At 32.5% G+C, this 21796-nt stretch overlaps 1 protein-coding gene across 1 annotated transcript in view; it reads right to left on the bottom strand.

Annotated features, from left to right (window-relative positions):
• The window catches only part of LOC126893021 (uncharacterized), a 47034-nt gene extending 25645 nt beyond the window's left edge, over positions 1–21389 (bottom strand). The window contains exon 1 of the mRNA XM_050662961.1: positions 21288–21389. Coding sequence (XP_050518918.1) covers positions 21288–21389 — 102 coding nt within the window. The remainder of the gene's footprint in view (positions 1–21287) is intronic.
• Positions 21390–21796: the final 407 nt, after the last annotated feature.

Below are 21796 nucleotides of genomic sequence, written 5' to 3'. Positions count from 1 at the left end.
TGCAAAATAAGTCCGGAAGTGGATAAACTGACTAATTCTAATTCTAAGCAAATTTTGTTCTATAAAAGTTTTAGGTCAATACTTTTCGAGGTATGTGCGAGTGAATATGTTTATTTTTCATAGAAAAACACGTTTTGGACGGATTTTCGCAAATAACTCAAAAAGTAAGTATGTACATATTTTATCGAAGAAAATATTCCTAGCAATAATATAGCTTATGAAAAAGAGGTGTCAGTATAAGGTCTGTAGACCCAGTAGAAGCAGGGTTGCAGCTAATGAAAAATAGGTTCTTATTCGTCAAATACCAAATCGAATATTTCAACGTAAAATAACCAAAAAAATAAAGCACTTTTCGGGAAACACTCATCATAATTATTTTAAAGTGTTAAAAAAAAATTTTTTTTGGTGTTTTTAAAACAGTTTCTAGCGTGAAAAGTAAGCAAGTTACGCTGAAAATAAAATCGTTCCCTTTTTTTTGGCAAAAGAAAGTCATGAAAATTAATTGTTACCGCTTCACACGTTACTTTAGATAAATGTATTGTTTATACAGGGTGTCTCCGAAAATAGTGCGTTCCTTTAAGGTGTGGATATAATACACAATTTAGAACAAAAAGGTGTTGTAACATTTTTTCCTAAAGTTAACCGTTTCAACAAAAATTACGTTGTTCTCCATAAGAGTAAATTTTTATTTTCATAAATTTATATGACCTGGCAACATGGCGTAGAAGAACCTGTGACTGTGAAATTTAATCTAATGGGACCCCTTGTTTATTTACTAATTGAGTATCAATTTGCATATCAAAATGTATTTTCGTTTTTTGGTCAAACGGCTGAATTTAGAATAAAATGTTATAAGACTTTTTTGCTCTACATTGTGCTTTCTATCTATACCTTTAAGGAACGCACTATTTTCGGGGAAACCCTGTATATGATCTGTAAGTTGCATTGGTTCAAAATGCTTATTTTTGAAAGGGGTTTTGTTGAAAGGCCTCGAACGAATCACTAGTCACGAGTATGTATATGCAAATTTTGAACAGCCATATCTTAACCTTTTTGTCTTCCAGAAAATCAAAAAATTCCAAATATTTAAAAAAGCAACACCTACATTTTTTACTCTTTAAGATATTTGGTATCACTAATAATTTTTAAGTTATTTTGACAAAAGTCTTTTTTTCAAAATTAAAGATTTAAAAAAATTTACTTTAAAACCAAATTTTTCCACAAATAAGCACTTTGAACTGATGAAACTTACAAACTCAAACAATACATAAAGTTACTTGTGAAGTGGTAACGATTAATTCCATTTGGGCTGTTAATTAGAGGGAGTTTTTAGAATATTTTTAACCAAAAAAAAAGGAACAACTGTATTTTGAGCGTAACCTGCTTACTCTTGCTGCTGGAAACTTAAAAAAAATAAAAATAAACGTTTTCTTAAACACTTTAAGAAAGTTGTAATAAGTTTTCCCAGAAAAGTGTTTCATTTTTTTTATTTCACGTTAAAATATTCGATTTGGAATTTGAGATATAAGAGCTTATTTTTCACTATAGTCTGTTTTTAAACAAGAGGAGTCATTCAAATTTCCCGCGCCGTACACCTTGTTTGTAATTGGTACAACCTCAGGCAATTTTACTCATATCAAATTTTGACACTATTGGCATTTCATAGGTTAGTTTATTTATTTTATCAGCAATTTTTGTATTTTCTGCGTTCTTCCTTTTATTTTTAGATTTTTAGTCAAGATTACCGTCAAAGGCCGATATGATCAACCAAAAAAGAAGATTTATCTGATGATATTTCTAGTGACTTTCTTAGGTGTGAATCTGCCATTTAGTTTACCCACTCCTCTTGGTTTTAAAACAAAGCTTAGCAATAACTCTGCTTCTACTGGGTCTACAGACCTGACACATATACCATTTTTTCACTTTTTTATAAGCTATATTTACTATTTGCTAATTTTTTTTCAATAAAGTACCTACTTTTTGAGTTATTTGCGAAAAACCGTATAAAAACCTTTTTTTTTTTTGTTGAAAAATGAACATATTCACTCGCAAATATCTCTAAAAGTATTGACTTAGTGAAAAACGCTATAAAATAGAAGTTGCTTAGAATTAGTCAGTTTATCCAATTCCGGACTTATTTGAACGTATTTGTTTTCATACCCTATAACCGACGAAACTCACCTCCAGATCAAAAGCACATATCGGCACAATATCACTTTTTTTCTTTAACATATTAGCTATAGGTACGTGTCCCAAATTTTATGTCAAACCAAGCGTTTCTTCAAAATTCTGACCAAAAACCCTAAGTAAATTAAACGAAAATATAAAATGAATTTTTCAAACAAATATTTTAAGTCGGTATGAGAAATTTTAATTTAACAGATGAAATCAAATAAACACAATTCAACTCGTAAAATATTTAGACCCTTGCTTGGTAATCCAGCTGAACAGGTAAAGAACCTACCTTTTATGTAGTTTATAATCTGAGAGGATGGAATATTTTACCAAAATATTCCATCCTCTAAGTTTACAATAGACCTTTTCTACCTGTCCTCAAAAGATCGGTATTTTTAACTCGTGGCAACGTCGAAAAGCGGCAAAATGATGGGAAATACACATTTTTATGTGGTGGAAGTCAAAATGGTTATGAAGTGTAAAAATTTTTGTATATAATTTAAATTTTTAAAATTAAAATTTTAGAAAACTGAGAACGATACAGGGCGTTAAAAAATGCGCTCAACAAACATACACGAATTAAAATTCGAAAATGATAGTATTTCTTGGTGATGCCAAATGACTGCAACATGAAAAGATGACATAATGATAGCGGGATGTATATATATATATATATATATATATATATATATATTTTATATATAATGTATTTTACAAATATTTTTATATATACAGTGTTCCATACATCAAAGTTTGTCCGACTAGACACCGTGAATTTTCAGCTTGCTATTAATCAACTTTTTTTTTGGTACGCGCGATCCAGGTCTATTATAAAAATAGATGAAATACAGAAATAAAATTAAAAAATTAAAAATTTAAGAAATTATATAAAGTATCTACAAACTAAAAACATATTTGTTGTTTTTAGGTAAAATATGTATTATATCACCTTTATACTTTAATAAAAAATCCAAATTGTATAATTATTATACTAATCAGTACATTTATTTGTCATTTTTAGCCTAAAATATTAAATAATTTTTATTTTATTGATTATACACTACAATGTACTGTATAATAAATATTATTATATGTCATATAATAATATTGTTGTTAATTAATATATTTCGACAAGTAATTAAAATCGATTAATATGATTTATATAGGATAAAAAGGTATAGATATGTTATCTGTATAATAAGCAAGTACGGTTGCAAGTTATAAACTAATAATTAATAATGCATATTATGCAATAATCGAATCCAAAGGGCCGGTACGGTTAACTAACCGGAGTTTAATCGAGAAAATACCGGCCCTAAGAATAACAGACTTCATAAATGGAATTATAATTATTATCTACCTATAATTATAATAATAATTAAAATTTCATTTATTAAGTCTGATATTCTTACGGTCGGTATTTTCTGTCCCGATAGACACCGGCCCTACCTAGCGTCACCAAATTAAAATTTGGTAACACGAATACTAATCCACAGCGGCTTCAGAGCCATCGTGCCCGCAAAATTTTCAGAGACGATCCAGTCCTGACCGATACAAAGATCCTACCATCGTTGCCACTCACAGTAGAGGTAACGGCGCGGCGCACGGTAAGGACACAGTATATGGAACCTCTTTATACTGTGGTAAGGGCGTATTATAATAACGTGCAACCGATTTTACATAAACTCGCTGATATTTTCGTGTGTCTAGTTGGCTATTTTACTGAATTAGGTAGATACTATTAACAAATATTTCTATTTTTAAAAAATATAAATGGAATTATTTCATAGTAGTCATAAAATATTTATTTACAAATTTTAACTGTTACCAATGGTAACAATGGTTACATGGACGCTTCGCCAGTGGACAATAGAACACTTTTTTATGGTAACATTGTAATAATTTAGTACCTAGTATTTCCTCCTCTAGCTCTAATGATTGCCTGGATCCTTCTAGGCATGCTCCGCAGAATATCTTGGATGGTTTCTTGCGGAAGTCGATTCCATTCTTCCTGTGCAGCATTTATTAATTCTGCAATTGAGTTTGGAGCTGGATTTCTTACTCGTATGGATTTGCATCAGGGCTCATTGGTGGCCAGTCTAGAGCCTCAACCCCAACATCTTCAAGATATTGTAGTACTGTTCCTGCGGTATGTGCACGGGCATTATCATGCATTAGCACAAAGTTATCATACCCAATGAAGCCGGCATAAGGAAAAACATGCTCTTCAAGGATGTGCCGTATGTACCAGTCAGCATTCATCCGAAATTTCACCTTAATAAGCTCCGTACGACTCTCCCAACTAATGCCACCCCGTAGCATTATGGAACCGCCACCAAAACTGACATTTTGTACAAGATTACATTCTGCGAACCGTTCCCCAGACCTTCTGTATACTCGATCACGTCCATCTGGCTTCCATAATTGTATCCTCTTTGCATCTGTGAAAAGAACTCTTCTCCATTGATGTTCGTTCCAGTTAACGTGGGCTCTTGCAAAGTGCAACCTTTTAGTTTTATATGTCGTGGTAGAAGAAGTGGAACTCTGGGAGGCCGTTTTGGATTCAAACCAACCTCTTTAAGTCTTCGAGTCACAGTTTTGACACTTATATTAACTTGTCTTGTGATCAGTAATTCATTTTTGAGATAGGGAGCTGTAAGTGTACGATTTTGCATTAAGTCTTAAATATTGGTCATCTCTTGGCGTTGTACATCTTTTTCGTCCTTGGACAGGTCGCCGTTTGTATTTCCCAGTCTCATTATATCGCTTTACTATACGAGAAACAGTCGAATGATGGATATTTGCTATCCACGCAATATCTCCTTGTCTGTAACCCTCATTTCTTAAAGTAACAATTCTAGCACACACTAAGTCACTTAAATGTGGCATATCAGCAAGAAAACTGCAGAATCGAAAAATAAAACTGTCCAACTGACATATTCTAACTGACATTTCTACAAAACAAGAATTGTCAAGTCGCCAAAGCACCCTCTCCATACTATGCAATGTTTGTTTATTTGTTACATTATTGCATATTCGGTTACAAAGGCTATTTTTAACCATTTACTTATCTCTAATAAATTAAAATAAATAAATAAATAAAATAAATACCTAGATAAATAAATAAATAAATAAAAAATACTTAATATTTCAAATTTAAAAAATAAACAAATAATAACGATTGAAGATAAAATATGCAATATTTTTGTCCGTGAGTATATTTGTTTTTATGCTGTGTAAATTATTATGTAACATTTTGAAGCAAAAATTGTTTATTTCTAAAGACATCCTTATTAACAACTATTCGTCGAAAATGGCTGTAATATTTCTAAGTTGTTGCAACTAATGGGTTAAAAAAGCTACGGTATAACACGAATAATTAAACTTATAGTCACATCTGGTTAACGCAAGGAACACTAATATTCATTAAGAGAAAAATGTAAAATTTGTGTCCTTTATTATGTTTAATTACTGCTATTTTTAGACGTGTAAATTTAAGGCAATTTATCTTGATCAGATTGTTACTTTAGGTATTTTTCAAAGAAAATAATCGCGTGTTCACTCACGGTTATCTGCAGAGAGGGTTCGAGTTAATTTAAAGTCAAGAACTTAGTGAAAAGTAGAGAAGGGAGGGTTTAAGGTGAATTTACACGGGTTTTCGGTAGACATAATGAAGACCTTTATTTTGAATTGGGCATACAATCGGATTAATTAAGCCCGCGTTTATTGTGTTGTACATAAAAAATTTAAATGTTAGGATTATTAGTTACGGCGACGGTTTCACTTGTAGCAAAGTTTTTTTGTTGAAATTTCGTTTTAGAATAAACCAGACGTATTATATATATAAATATATACAGAGTGGGCCAAATAAAAGGAGCCACCCCGATATTTGGCAGTATTTATTAAATTTTAAGAAAATAAAAAAACAGGTCAATTTTTGATCTAAGGGGGACACATTTTTACGGTACAAACATCTGTCATTTGTCAACTCCCTCCCTTCCACTTCTCCCACCCCTTACTTTTAAATAGGGAGTAGGGGTCGTGTGCTAGCTCATTTGAAAGGGTATTCAATTCTCTATTTAGTAATATCAACATTGACATAAAAATTTATACAGGGTGTCCAAGAAAAATTATTTTAAATTAAATTAATTGACTCAAAAAGAAGAATGTATGTAATTTATTTAACTCAGAATACATTCTACTGCTGATCAAAAACAGAAAAAAATGTTTATTTGATAAATAAACACTGTTTGTTGCTTAAATTCAATATTCAACCTACCAAGAGGCAGATGAGTGGAAGCTTGAACATTAAAATTAAGCAAAAAGCAGTGTCTATTTATCAAAAAACATTTTTTTCTGTTTTCTGTCAGCAGTAGAATGTGTTCTGAGTTAAATAAATTACATACATTCTTCTTTTTGTGTCAATTAATTTAATCCAAAATAATTTTTCTTTGACACCCTGTATACATTTTTAAGTCGATGTTGATATTACTGAATAGAGAATTAAATAACCTTTCAAATGAGCTAGCACAAGAACCCTATTCCCTATTTAAAAATAAGGGGTGGGGAAGTGAAAGGGAGGGAGTTGACAAATGACAGATGTTTGTATCGTAAAAATGTGTCCCCCTTAGATCAAAAATTGACCTATTTTTTATTTTCTTAAAATCTAATAAATACTGCCAAATATCGGGGTGGCTCCTTTTATTTGGCCCACTCTGTATATATATATATATATATATATATATATATATATTGATGTGATCTTGATTATTGATATGAGATAATATTCTTATATGTCACTTAATTTAATCAATGTATTAATACTAATCTAATTAATTAACCAGATCACATATCAATATGTTTTCAATCTCAGGGCGAATTATAAATTAATTACTTACTTTCGTGGCTTCTGAATATTTCTTAATGGTTCCTAATCGGGATAGAAAAGAAAAGAGTAAAAAAAAAATACACATATGGGTTACAATTATAATCAAAATATTTTTTATTTTATAAAAGGCAATCAATGCTTAATATTTGCTATTTCTTATTATTCTTAAACATAACATTTACAAATGGGAATCTTATTTCCTTTTGGTTTTCAATTGAAAGTTTTTATTAACATTTAACTATTAGGAGTTATTAGGAACAACTCTATTTAAGTTTGATGAAGCTTTTCTGATATTATTGATTATGTTATTCAATTTTTTATGTGTAATTTAATACGAAAAACCCATACATTCATGTCCAAACAAATGAGACTGACCTTTTCCTGGTGAACTGAAAATGTCCTCACACAAGACCCGTTTCCTGCTATCCTTGGCTGCGATCAAACCTCGTCCTGGCTTCCAGTAATGTTCTCCTTTGAAAAACTAGCTCGAATAGCTCTCGTTCCTGCGTCTGTCGTGATGCTGTGTTCTACCTTTCTCGAAACTGCTATCAGCTACCGGGACACTCTTGGCTCAAGGAGGTTCTTTTACTCTCGACCTGGCCTACTTCTCGTTCCACGATAGATACTCCACACTCACGGAACTACACCGGCTTTCTCACTCTCCGTACACTACCGTCTACTACTCGACTTCACTTCTCGACAGCTCAAAACATTCTTCTCTCTATTTTTCATTCATTCCCCTACTTTCTAAATATCCCTTCCAGATTCACAAATCAACCTTCCACCACCAACTCTCATTCGCAGTATTCCTCAAAACCAATTTTTAAACTTTCTAAATATGCTTAATGGATTTCCAAAGAAAATATTTAATTCCCATTCTAAAATACTTTCTAACTATTTACAAATTTTAATGACCTATTCTCTCTTTCAAATGAGTCTTATTTAGCATAAGCTAATGATCGAAACCTTCCGCGAAAAACGATAATGAACTATCATCTATTTCACTGAGTTTTATTTAGCATAGGCTAATGATCGACCTTCCGAGAAGAACGATAATGGTACGCGTCATTCACTTTGTTTATCTAAGCACATTGTTCCGAGTTTCGTACGCTTATTCTAATCACTTCTTAAAATTAAATATAACAATTTGTTGTATACAGGTTGTTCTAAATTTATATGCCCGAGGTTGAGAAAATTAAAAATATTTTATATTAAAGTGAATTTTGTTTATAATTATCAAATTTTAATTTTTATATCAAATAGAAATATAACAAATCCCCGCCTTGTATTCGATAAAATTTATCTGCATTTTTAAATAAATTTTCTCGAGGCAAAACCAACTCCCTGTATATTTCCTTACTTTAATCTACGTCTTATACCCCTTCTTCTTGTATTACTCTAATTAGTCCCACCTGTAGAGTAATTGTTTCCTTATTTTCAGTGTCCTCATCCTGTGTTAGAGTGTCGGCTATTATGTTGTCTTTCCCTTTTTCCCATATTAATCTTCTGTCTTTTTCCTCAGATTTTTCACATACTTTTATCGTGTATTCTGCATCCTCGTTTTCATATGCCTCCTCTTCAAATGCCACTGTTTCGATCATATCTTTTTCGCTTTCATTTTTTTGCTTTATTTCTTCTTCTCCTGAGCTCGTCTCTTCTTTTGAGGAATCCCAGGTTTCCTTTGTTTCTGATACTCTCAAATTTTCTTCTTCTGGGCTCAACTCTTCTTTTGAGGAGCCACAGGTTTCATTTTCTTTTGTCTTTTTCTGACTTTTTCTCCCTTTTCTTCTTTGTCCTTGCTTCGTTGCCAAATTCATTTCCACTGTTTGTTCTTTACCTGATTCGTCCGTATTTTGTTTCTCCTGTTCCTTGTCCTGCTCTTCTTCTTTTTCTTCTGTTAGATTCATCGTATTATTTTTAAAATCTATCACTACATGTTTTTCTGCCAATTCGTCAACTCCTACTATCATGTCATGTGACATGTTTGGCATTATTACACATTGTAGTGCATACATCTTCTTACCCAGTCGTACCATTACTCGTATGCCTTCATTTATAGTTGCCAATGTCCGTTTGTTTGCGCCCACTAAATTTACCCTAGGTATTTTGTAAATTAAATTTGTTAAGTTAACTTCTTCTATTAGTTTTCTGTTGACCAATGTTATTTCAGATCCAGTGTCTATCATAATTTTAATTGGTTTCTCGTTGATAAATCCATCCACAAATTTTAAATTAACTCCATTTTTCTTTTCGTTGTTTCTTGCCAATTTAATAAACTCCTTGGGGTTACAAAAGATTCCTGTTTGATTTTTGGTTTTTAGTGAGCGCCGTCGTGAAAAAACGCCGGTTGCTCATCGTTGTTTATATTTTCGTCATAATGTCTCTCTCCGTCATATCCATCTGTCTGGGTATTATTTACTTCTCTTCTATTTTCTCTTGGTCTGTCGGATCTGTTTCGGTTTTCTTGATATCCCTGTTCATTTTGTCTACCATTATTTCTGTTTTCTTGATTTGAGCGTGTGGTGTTTCTATTCTGGTATTCTCGATTTCTGTCCTCATTCCATTGCCTATTTCTTTGTTCATAATTTCCTCTTCCGTTGTCTCTATTTTCGTTTTCCCTTCTGGGATTAAAAACTCGTCTTGTATAGTCCCTCCTATTTTGATTTCTATCTCTGTAATCCTGTGTTTCTCGGGGCCTGTAATCTTCTCGCGACCTTCTTGATTTTGTTTCTCTTACACGTAATTCTCTTATTTGTAGGAATTGGCATAAACTATCTATGTCTTTGTAGTTTTGCAATGTGATATGGTCTTCCAGCGTTTCTTCGAAATGTCTTGCAATCAGTTCGACTAATTGTTCCGATGAGTAATTATATTGTAAATGTTTTGCGTTATAGTAAATTTGTAATGCATATGTCCTTTCTGATATACCCATCCTATCATTGTATTTCCCATTTTGCAATTCCTTGTTAATTTCCAATTGTTGCACTTTTCCCCAGAAATAATTCAAAAATTTTTGTTCAAATTGTTGCCAATTGCCGAATTCTTCTTCTTTACTATCGAACCATAGGCTTGCTTCATATTTGAGATGGTTTCTGATAGTTTCTTTTGCTGTATCGAAATTTCCGATGTGTTGTATTTTCTTTTTCAGGCTATTAATGAACGGCACTGGGTGTAATCTTCTTACATCCCCGCCAAACCTTATCTTCACGTCATCTGTGCTATGTATAACCATTTCTCTTCTTTCTCCGACATTTTGTTGCGTATTGATTTCCGCAATCTTTCTTTCCACTTCTTCTATGTCTGCTTGAATAGCGTTTTGCAACTTGTTTTCCAAACTTTCCATTTCTTTTTTCTGGCAATTCGTTAACTCCTTCATTTTATTTTGAATTTTCATTTCTTGTTCTTTCATGTGGTCCTTCATTCTCATTTCTTGTTTTTGCATGTGATCTTTAATTTTCATTTCATACTTTTCTATGCGTTCCTCTATTTTCTTATTGTTCTCTTCTATCGCTTGTTTTGTTTCCTGTTGATTGTCATCCATTTTTTTCTCCACTTTATCCATTTTCTGATCCAATTTTTGTTGTGTTTCATCCATTTTTCGATCCACTTTTCGTTGATTGTCATCCAGTTTTTGTGACTGGAGTTGCATCAGTTGTAATAGTTTATCTATTCCTGATAATTCTTGCTGTTCTGATGCCATGATTGTCGTGTCTAAAATATCTTCTTGGTCTGAATGTTCTTTTTGTTTTTTGTTGTCCTTGCTTTGGCTTCTTGTCACAGACATTTGTTTTCAAGAAGTATTATCCCCGCCAAATATGAAATTTTACTAGTATGTTACCAAGACGACTTTTTTTTTTACCCAAATATTATAAATTGTCAATAAATATATCAAATGTAAATATCGTAAAAATAAAATATTAAATCAGTTATGTAAAATTTGTACCTAAAGAGATCTAAAATTTTATGTTATCAAATGTAAGTATCTCACTTTTTACCACAGGCATATAAATTTTCAAATACCGGCTTTACTCTTTCTATCCTTCAAATTTGCCACTAGAAATACTTTACAATGCCCCACGTTGGGCGCCAGTTGATGTGATCTTGATTATTGATATGAGATAATATTCTTATATGTCACTTAATTTAATCAATGTATTAATACTAATCTAATTAATTAACCAGATCACATATCAATATGTTTTCAATCTCAGGGCGAATTATAAATTAATTACTTACTTTCGTGGCTTCTGAATATTTCTTAATGGTTCCTAATCGGGATAGAAAAGAAAAGAGTAAAAAAAAAAATACACATATGGGTTACAATTATAATCAAAATATTTTTTATTTTATAAAAGGCAATCAATGCTTAATATTTGCTATTTCTTATTATTCTTAAACATAACATTTACAAATGGGAATCTTATTTCCTTTTGGTTTTCAATTGAAAGTTTTTATTAACATTTAACTATTAGGAGTTATTAGGAACAACTCTATTTAAGTTTGATGAAGCTTTTCTGATATTATTGATTATGTTATTCAATTTTTTATGTGTAATTTAATACGAAAAACCCATACATTCATGTCCAAACAAATGAGACTGACCTTTTCCTGGTGAACTGAAAATGTCCTCACACAAGACCCGTTTCCTGCTATCCTTGGCTGCGATCAAACCTCGTCCTGGCTTCCAGTAATGTTCTCCTTTGAAAAACTAGCTCGAATAGCTCTCGTTCCTGCGTCTGTCGTGATGCTGTGTTCTACCTTTCTCGAAACTGCTATCAGCTACCGGGACACTCTTGGCTCAAGGAGGTTCTTTTACTCTCGACCTGGCCTACTTCTCGTTCCACGATAGATACTCCACACTCACGGAACTACACCGGCTTTCTCACTCTCCGTACACTACCGTCTACTACTCGACTTCACTTCTCGACAGCTCAAAACATTCTTCTCTCTATTTTTCATTCATTCCCCTACTTTCTAAATATCCCTTCCAGATTCACAAATCAACCTTCCACCACCAACTCTCATTCGCAGTATTCCTCAAAACCAATTTTTAAACTTTCTAAATATGCTTAATGGATTTCCAAAGAAAATATTTAATTCCCATTCTAAAATACTTTCTAACTATTTACAAATTTTAATGACCTATTCTCTCTTTCAAATGAGTCTTATTTAGCATAGGCTAATGATCGAAACCTTCCGCGAAAAACGATAATGAACTATCATCTATTTCACTGAGTTTTATTTAGCATAGGCTAATGATCGACCTTCCGAGAAGAACGATAATGGTACGCGTCATTCACTTTGTTTATCTAAGCACATTGTTCCGAGTTTCGTACGCTTATTCTAATCACTTCTTAAAATTAAATATAACAATTTGTTGTATACAGGTTGTTCTAAATTTATATGCCCGAGGTTGAGAAAATTAAAAATATTTTATATTAAAGTGAATTTTGTTTATAATTATCAAATTTTAATTTTTATATCAAATAGAAATATAACAATATATATATTGATAAGGGGTACCTTGTCGCCTCAGAAACGGTGAATAGGTAGACGTTGTCGCCTCATATATGACGCTGTCGCCTCTCTTTGGTGAGGCGACAACGTTTTGGGCTGAAAATTTCAGGACAGCTTTCCAACCACCTTATGAGTCGATGTGTAAAAAATAGTTTTGAGGTGACAACGTACCCCTTTTCACTATTTTTTGGTTCGTTAGTTCGGCAGTATATCACTGGCGCTAGTATCGGCATTGCAGCAGTGACTGGCTGTATGTTATCGCCTCAGCATATAAATTCTACTTTTTGGTTAACAACCGGTACCTAGTCGCCTCAGATTTTGGCAACGTCGCTTTCAGTTTGCATTGGGTATTAGGTCGTGAAATATAAAAAATGCGCCGTCGGTACCGTAACAAGGCAGCTAAAAAGTTTATGATATAAGTTGCAGCTTACGATTTAAAATTGTTGCCTTATACAGGGTGTCCAGAAACCCTACCGACAAACGAAAAAAGGAGATTCCTCAGATAATTTTAAGATAATTTAACCCAATTCACATAGGGAGCTAGAGCTCTTTGAAGATGGCGTCTTGTAATTAGTTTTTCTTAAATACCGCCAGAACGCTTCTATTTAGAAAAACGAAAATTATTACGCATATTTATCATCCAGATATAAATCGATTCCATTCATTGTGAATTCCCAGTACCGGTCATAGCCGCCCGTTTTGGGTACGGCAACGGTTATTTTATCCCATACCTTTTTTTTATTTACTTTTTAAGCATTTTTGACTATGGATTATTAAATTGTGAATTATTCTAGTACTAAAAGGTACTCTTGCTTTAAGTTCATAAAATATACCATTTTCTAGAAAAATCGATTTGAAAATTATTCGTTTCTTGAATTAAAAAAGAATTAAAAAAAAACTATTTAGAAAACAAAAACTGGTACGATTGTTTATATTCCAGAGATGAATCGGTTTCATTAATTGCAAATTTTTAGTATCGGTCATATGCGTCCGTTTTGGGTAGGTCAACTTTTGACAAGATGAATAGGCATACCAAATTTCGTTTTTCTAAATAGAAGCGTTCTGAAGGTATTTAAGAAAAACTAATTACTAGATGCCATCTTCCAAGAGCTCTAGCTCCCTTAGGAAGCATTTTCGGACTAGGTGAATTGGGTTAAATTGTCTTAGGAAAATATCTGAGAAATCGCCTGTCTTCGTTTGTAGGTAGAGTTTCTGGACACCCTGTATAAACAAATTCTATAAGAGAGAGAGCATGCCGGAATAAAAATATGTTAGCTGGTCGCATAAGAATTAATAAAAATTACAAACAGAATATTAGTAATCATGGAGCGTATTTAATGCTTAAGTAGTTATTATAATATGGAACTGAACAAGTCTATGCCCCAAAGGATCATGAAGACGAAAGGATAGGTAAATTCTAACCAGTCATTAATTTAATCCTAAAAATAAAAAATTCATTATATTATGTGACTTTTTTACAAAAGTAAGAACATAAATGATTTTTTCTGTAACCGCAGTAGGAAAAAAAATAACAGTTATGACAGAGGATAAACACTGATATACTATCGAAATTACAGAAAGTTGAAAAACACAAAAATGAACCTGAATGGCTTAACTCAAATAAAAAAACTAAAACCAAAATAAATATCTTTATGTGAGTGACATGCAAACGGGAGTCAATCTAAGTAAATTTGGTATAGGAATTTATCATTGAACAGTATAGCAACAGTTTCAAAAATCTCAAAAATGAAACAACAAAACACTATCCAACATCAGAAGTTTACTACTTCTGCTCTGAAAGAAAAACCCGTATTCTGACATTAAAATGTTTGAATAGAAATGACAACAGTAATATTTCAAGCAAAAAAAATATAGGACGATAAAATGAGAAACTAACAAAAATAAATTGACAAGACATCCAAAAAACGTTGTCCCCAAATTAAATGTTAAGGAACAAGAATCTTCGACAAAACGAAAGATGTATAGCATTTACGTTTACGTTAATTTTGGTAATTCTTACTTAAAAAACCATAAGAGAGAGGGAAGGGCATAAACTATGCATATAGTGGAAGAATGCGAACCCTCTCTATATTTCTTATTAAGTATAGAACGATGGTAAATAATAATACGATTGCTTTAAAGCATATTTTAAGACCCAAAAATTTTGACGATCTCAAGTGTTCCAAGAGTTTTATATGTCAAAAATGAATAACCATTTTCAATTTCGTTGCAACGCGAAACTACAGGCGCATCATATTCTAGTCCAATCAGAGAGCGCTGCAAGCGCCTCTACAGGTTTCGAAACTTATTAGTCTCTCATCAGGAGGCGCATATGCTGCTCTCTCTGACCCAACTAGGACAAACCCTGGCGTGCAGTCACGAATTGCAACGAACGAAATGGCAGGGATGCCCTAGCGGCAACTGCTAGCAAAAGACTAAATTTTCAACCTAATAGCACATAAAACAATACCAAAAATGTTGCTTCACATCCTACCACATTGAAAACAATGGGAACCTTCTCTGGTTACACCTTTGAGGCTTCTAAAATTTCCAAGCCATAACGGATGCTGAGACTAAGGAAGATGAGGGAATTTTACAATTTATAATTCAGTCTCATCTGCCCAGCGCGGTAAAGTTCTAACGAGAATGGTTTCCTTCGTACTCCAATCAGAGTAAACATGTAAATCAAAAATGAATAACCATTTTCAATTTCGTTGCAACACGAAACTACTTAGTCTTTAGTTTTATATGTATATAATACTTTTAAAAAACCTTCAGTTCTCCTACTCGTATTATCGCGTTGCACTTGGGTACGTATCTAAAACTATGTTGCTATGAACACCTCCATTTATACTAAAAGAATCAGCTGATTTTACGTGTTCAACAGAAAGACAAATACAGGAATTGGCCAAGGGCTATAAATACATAATTTGAAAACGTTGCTGACAAATCGTTGGAGTTTGGAAATTGCTTCTCTCGCTAACAAAGATATTCAAGAACAAAAATTGCCAAAGCTAGTACCACTTGTAAGTGATATTAAAATATTCTGAGAAGAAAGTATTAAAATGGGTGTGAAGTGTCAGAAGAGGTTTGAGAGTAATATTGATAATTTTGAAACATAAAAATTTAGTTAGCTATGCTCTAGCATTAGCCATTATTTTTAACACAAGACGAATAGGTAATGTTCAGTATTTAAAAATTCAGCACTAGTAACGAAAGATAAGCAGAAGAAGAAAAGGCACTTACGACAGGAGAAAAAATTCCAGTGTGTTCTGGTAAAGGTTCTTGAGCTGTTGTGATTTTACTTCCAAAAATGTTGCAAGGTTTCATAGAAACTTTAATAAAACATAGACATAAATACATGACTGACGTCGTCCGACGTTAATAACTATATGTTTGCAGTTCCAGGCAGTAAGCTAAAATGGTACAAAGGGGATGTTTCGATCCGTAAATTGACAAGCAAAATGAATTTAACAAACTCTGAAGCTATATCAAGCAACAAATTACGCAAAAATATTGCAACAGTAGCACACATTTTAAGTATGTCCAAAAATTAAACTAAAGAATTTGTCAAGTTTATGGGGCATGACGAAAAAATGCATGATGAATGATATGAATTACATGCTGACATTTATCAAACCTTAAAATTGTCAAAATTTTTAATAGTAATGGAAAGGGATTCTCTTCATTTAGAATATAAAGGAAAATCGCTTGAAGAACTAGATTTTCACCACGATTTAGAAATGCGGAAGAAAATAAAAAAGCAATCTTCAAAATACGAATATTAATTTTCCAAGTATTGCAGGTATGCAAGAAGTTAAAAAAAGTAAAGCGTTGGTTGCAAAAGATAACGTTCTGGCTCAAACAAGTAAATAATTTAAAACGGACAGTGACGATAAGTACTATGCAAATAAAAAACTACTCAAAGCATCAAAAAACCAAGCAAGGGAAGATTCCGAAGGAGATTCATATGAGATTCATAATATGTGCCTTATTCATGTGTGCCAACACTTTTCAAATTATATTCAATATGGCGTATATCCATGTAGATAAAAAGGTGAATTCCAATATTATAAAATCAAAAATTCAACATCTTATAAAAATAAAATATTTATGGGATATGAAGTTTTTTATATGATGCTTAAGTGAAAATATAGAAATCTTTTAGTTTACTTTTTGTTGCTATTTTTATAATTTTTTTTATTCTTAGATATAATAAACATCTAACCAACGCCTCAATTAATGGGTTTGACATTTAAACAAAACATTATGAAATCATTTTTGTAGAAGAAAAAAATTAAATAGGTACCTAAAACCTACCTTTGAGTTTTTCTCAAAATTTTTTGAGATTAGGATAAAAAGACCACTACACAAATTGTAGATTTTTTTATCGCCCACAGCTTTTGCGTTGAATTTTTTAAACGATGCAATGTTTAGCCAGAAATTTCAGAAAACCATTTTCGCCCTTAAAACCACCCCACCTTCACCACCTTATAGATTATTTTCGTACACTTTGCTGTAAGAATACGTTTTGTTGGAACATTTTTACAGCTATGTATACTGGTTCACTGGTTTTTAATTAAAATTTTTAAATAAACCGTTGACACTTTTTTCTGTGAGATAGGTAATAATATGTTTACTGCAAATAATAAATTGTATCGTTAAGAGCCTTTTAATTTTACTGTATAAGAGCAATAATTCACACAAAATAATTTGTCTTAGCTTAATTTATTGCAAAATACTAGTTTTGGAATCTGCTAATAAAAAATTTTTAAACATAATCCAAACAAACCATGTTCATATCTTAAGCTTATTTAACCTTCCGATGACCAACCTTTTTCTGTTACATGGAAGACCAAGGGGGGGGGGGGGGGGGAAATGACCCCAGGTCAAAAATGTCAAAAATGACAATTAACAAAAAAATAAAGTTTTTTTTTCTTGAGTTTTTTTTTGGCATGGACTTTATGTCATTCAGCCAGTCACGACATAAGTATTTGTGTAGTGTGTATGTTGAGTAAGTGTCTTGTTACTTTGCAAAGTCGACGTCATTAGCGTAAAACTACTTGTAATTACACATAATAGACGCCATTTTACTAAACATCAACTTCAGAATATATTTTTTATTCGTAAAATATAGGGAATTATTTTTATTTCAAAATATGAGGATATCTAGAATGATATTAAAGTCAAATAAAAAAATAATGAGTTAAAAATTGAAAATACTTTTGAATTTATTAAAGAAAAACATACGCTGGGGTCACAATTTCCCCCGCTTGGTCATCCGAAGGTTAAAATATCAAAAATAACCATCCTTTATTTTTAATGTAAACAACAATGGAACATGTGAACAAATTCCCACTATTTCTTTACCTATATCCGTAACAAATACCTACACTACTTCTCGCTGTGCACCAAAGTTCGACCCACTCAATCCTTTACTCATTTTCGAATATTTGGCAACGCCGTCTGAGGCAACAACTTACCGGCTTTCATTCTTAGTCATATATAGTTGTGAGGCGACAGCGCATTGGATTTAATCGTAAATTTATATATAAAAAAACATTTAAAATCGTTTCCCCTCTTTAGAGATTCTTAATTAGAAAGTTCCCCTCATTGTATATATGCATATATTTTTTGAAAAAAAGAACTACACAAGGGTGAGGCGAGGTCGTCATAGTTTTCACCGCGAGGCGACAACGTACCTTTTATCGATATATATATATATATATACAGGGTTTCTGCGTAACTTGGAACCATATGGGAAACTTTTTTAATATCAATTTTACGAAAAAAAGTCATTCTTTATAAATTATTTATGCTCTGCATAGTCTAAAACCTAAGATGCAATCATCATATACCAAATTTTGTCAACAGTATACGAGGTATGTCAAAAAATATGAATTTCGCTCAAGAGCAAACTACCTTTATATTTCAAAATATCAAAAAATTCTATTATGAAAAGTTATTTGTAATTAAAAACCATGTTCAAATACGCAATAACAGCCTTCTACTTGAAAAATTCTGAAATTTTCCTAAATTACCGATTCCGAACATCATTTTTATTTATTAGACATGTAATAACTCTTTTATTAATAATTTTAGGAAAAACAGTTATTTTTCATAAAAATCTGTGCATGGTCTAAACCTCAAGATGCAACTATCAGTTATCCAAGTTTGTTAATTTTATACGAGGTGTGTCAAATAATATGAATTTAGAAAAGAATTCTTTCTAAATTCATATTATTTGACACACCTCGTATAAAATTAACAAACCTGGATAACTGATAGTTGCATCTTGAGGTTTAGACCATGCACAGATTTTTATGAAAAATAACTTTTTTTCCTAAAATTATTAATAAAAGAGTTATTACATGTCTAATAAATAAAAATGATGTTCGGAATCGGTAATTTAGGAAAATTTCAGAAATTTTTTTTTCAAGTAGAAAGCTGTTATTGCATATTTGAATATGGTTTTTAATTGCAAATAACTTTTCATAATAAAACTTTTGAAATAAAAAAGTAGTTTGCTCTTGAGCGAAATTCATATTTTTTGACAAAGCTCGTATACTGTTGACAAAATTTGATATATGATGATTGCATCTTAGGTTTTAGACTATGCAGAGCACTTTATAAAGAATGACTTTTTTTCGTAAAATTGATATTAAAAAAATTTCCCATATGGTTCCAAGTTACGCAGACACCCTGTATAACATCGGTTTACAACGTTCTTCGACGTATTCCGTTTTACCATCTCCATCTCGTTCTGTCATTCCATAGATCGTCCTCGAGTTCTCTGTCCCTGATTTCTCTATCAACTCCTTTTCTCCAACTTCTTCTAGGGCTTCCTGGTCTGCGCCTTCCTCTTGGTTGCCATTCGAGGATTTGTCTTGGTATTCTATACTCCGGCATTCTCCTTACGTGTCCGTACCAGCTAAGTTGTTTCGTCCTGCTGTCGTCAACAATAGTATGTGTAACCCCATGATTTCTCGGACTCTCTCGTTTGTTATTCTGTCGCGTCTAGATATTCCCGCCGAACGGCGCCAGAAGTCCATTTCTGTTGCTCTAAGCATTTTCTCTGTTCTGTCTTTTAGGGGGCCAAACTTCTCATCCATATGTTGTGATGCTTTTTATTATAGTGTTATATATTCTTTTTTTATTTTCTTGAATTTGAAAGTGTAATTATTAAAAACCAAACTATTTTAATGTTAACACTGTGTTCTGGATGTGTATCTATTTATGTGTGTATGTGTGAGGAGAAGTTACATTGATATACATTGTTTGTTCTTCTTCTTTTTACGTTGCCTTATGCAGGGCCGCCGGGAGGGAGGAGCGGGCCCCGGCAAGAAGTGGCGAACGGGCCCCCGACAAAAAGTGAAGAGCGGAAATGTTCAACTTTTATAGAAATAAAATTATCAATAGTAAAAATATGTAATAAAGAACATTTCAAATATAAATTTTATTAAATTTTAGTTATATTTATAACAGTGAAAATATTTATAATACAGGTACTTTTCGAGTTTTCTGCTTGGAAAAGATGTCTATAACTTTCGAAAAATCGCATGACTTTACTAAATCATTCTCAATGCACAAAGTTTATAGGCGAGTTTATTAACCAATCCTGTTTCATTGTAGATATCACAGCATTTTTTATGCGAGGAAGGCAACTAAAGGATCTTTTCCCTTCTGCGACTGTCACCGACAATGTGCAAAATATTCTTAACGCAACAACTACGTTAGGAAATAATGAATCTAATTTGAGATGTTTAATTTTATTTAGTAAATCTATTGCAGAAATTGCAGGGAAATATTCAAGGAAGGCGCAGCATAGGTATAAGAAAATGTCCTGGCAGAGAAATCTCAGAGAATGGTTTGGAACCAGCTCAACTGAACTCTGTCGCGCTGTAGTGTCAAAAGTTAGAATAGCAATGATGATTGTCACCCTTCGTCGTGGAGTTGGCACGTAAAGAAAAAGATTGGAGAAAGTTGAGATTTACCAATATTATCCTTGTATATCGCTCTCAAATGAAAAAATTCATCTATCAATTCTTCACTGATGTCTTCTTTATAAAACTGGCGCAATATATCAATTTTTTTCTTAATATTCTCGCCATTGTCATCTCGGAATGTTCAAAAAATGTTAAATGGCGAATGAATTCCATTTGCCGCATTAAATATTCTGGTTAAATTGCTTATTATTTGACAATATTAAATAGTTCCCAGCGAAATATTACGTCGGGCTCAAAATTATCAGTGGTATCACTACTGGGCCCAGGCAATCATCAAAAAATCTCACTGGCTTCTTGCGCCGTCTTTCTTTATTTTATGTAAATTCTGGATTTATTCCATAATTGCTGGTAACTAATTTAGATTCTTCAACAATGGAAGACCTGATCGCTTTAGATTCTGACCCTTTATATTCTTCAATCAATTTTTGATTTTTTGTAAATTTTCTAGAAGCCCTGATATATTTTTAATCTTCATATCGATAGTTATCTGACTGCACTGCAGCATTTGACTTCTGTGATTTATTGCTGTTAAAATTTTACAGCAAATCAACTAAAGATCCTGTTAAATATAGCCGAGGATTAATTAAACGTATTATGGACATTAAGTGAAGACAAAAAAAAACGGGAAAAATTACGTCTTTGTTCTGGTCGACGCCGGGCCCCTTACATCGCCGGACCCCGGTAAAATGTACCGGCTGTACCGCCCTCTCGGCGGCCCTGGCCTTATGCTTAAGGACGTTGGCCATTACATTTGCCCATTTAGTCTTATTTGCAGCCTCCCTGAGTAGGTCTATGGAGGTCATGTAGGTTTTTAAGCCAAGAGTTGCGTCTTCTTCCTGGTCCCCTTTTGCTATTGATTTTGCCTTCGATTATAAGTTGGAACAGTTCAGACTTTTGATTTCTTATGATAGGACCAAAATATTGTGTTTTCCGTACTTTTATTATAAGCATATAAGCTCTCTTTATTGTGTTGCTTCTGTAATTATCCAGGCTTATGTCATTGTTTGTTACAAAAATAATATTGACGGTTTCTTTATGTTCAAGATTAGAAATAAAACTGCGGTAGCCAAAATATGCATTTCCAGTTTATAGAGCCTTTATTGATATTGTTCCTCTTTTTCTTTTGACATAACCCTGGAGGGGTCTTTGCCTGTCTGGCTTGTATTTCCATTCAGACCTTTCTTGTGCCCTTCTTTTCCAGTGTATTAAA

Source organism: Diabrotica virgifera, chromosome 10, assembly GCF_917563875.1.
Source record: "Diabrotica virgifera virgifera chromosome 10, PGI_DIABVI_V3a".
Taxonomy (NCBI): domain Eukaryota; kingdom Metazoa; phylum Arthropoda; class Insecta; order Coleoptera; family Chrysomelidae; genus Diabrotica; species Diabrotica virgifera.
This window is presented reverse-complemented; position numbering and strand designations above follow the sequence as displayed.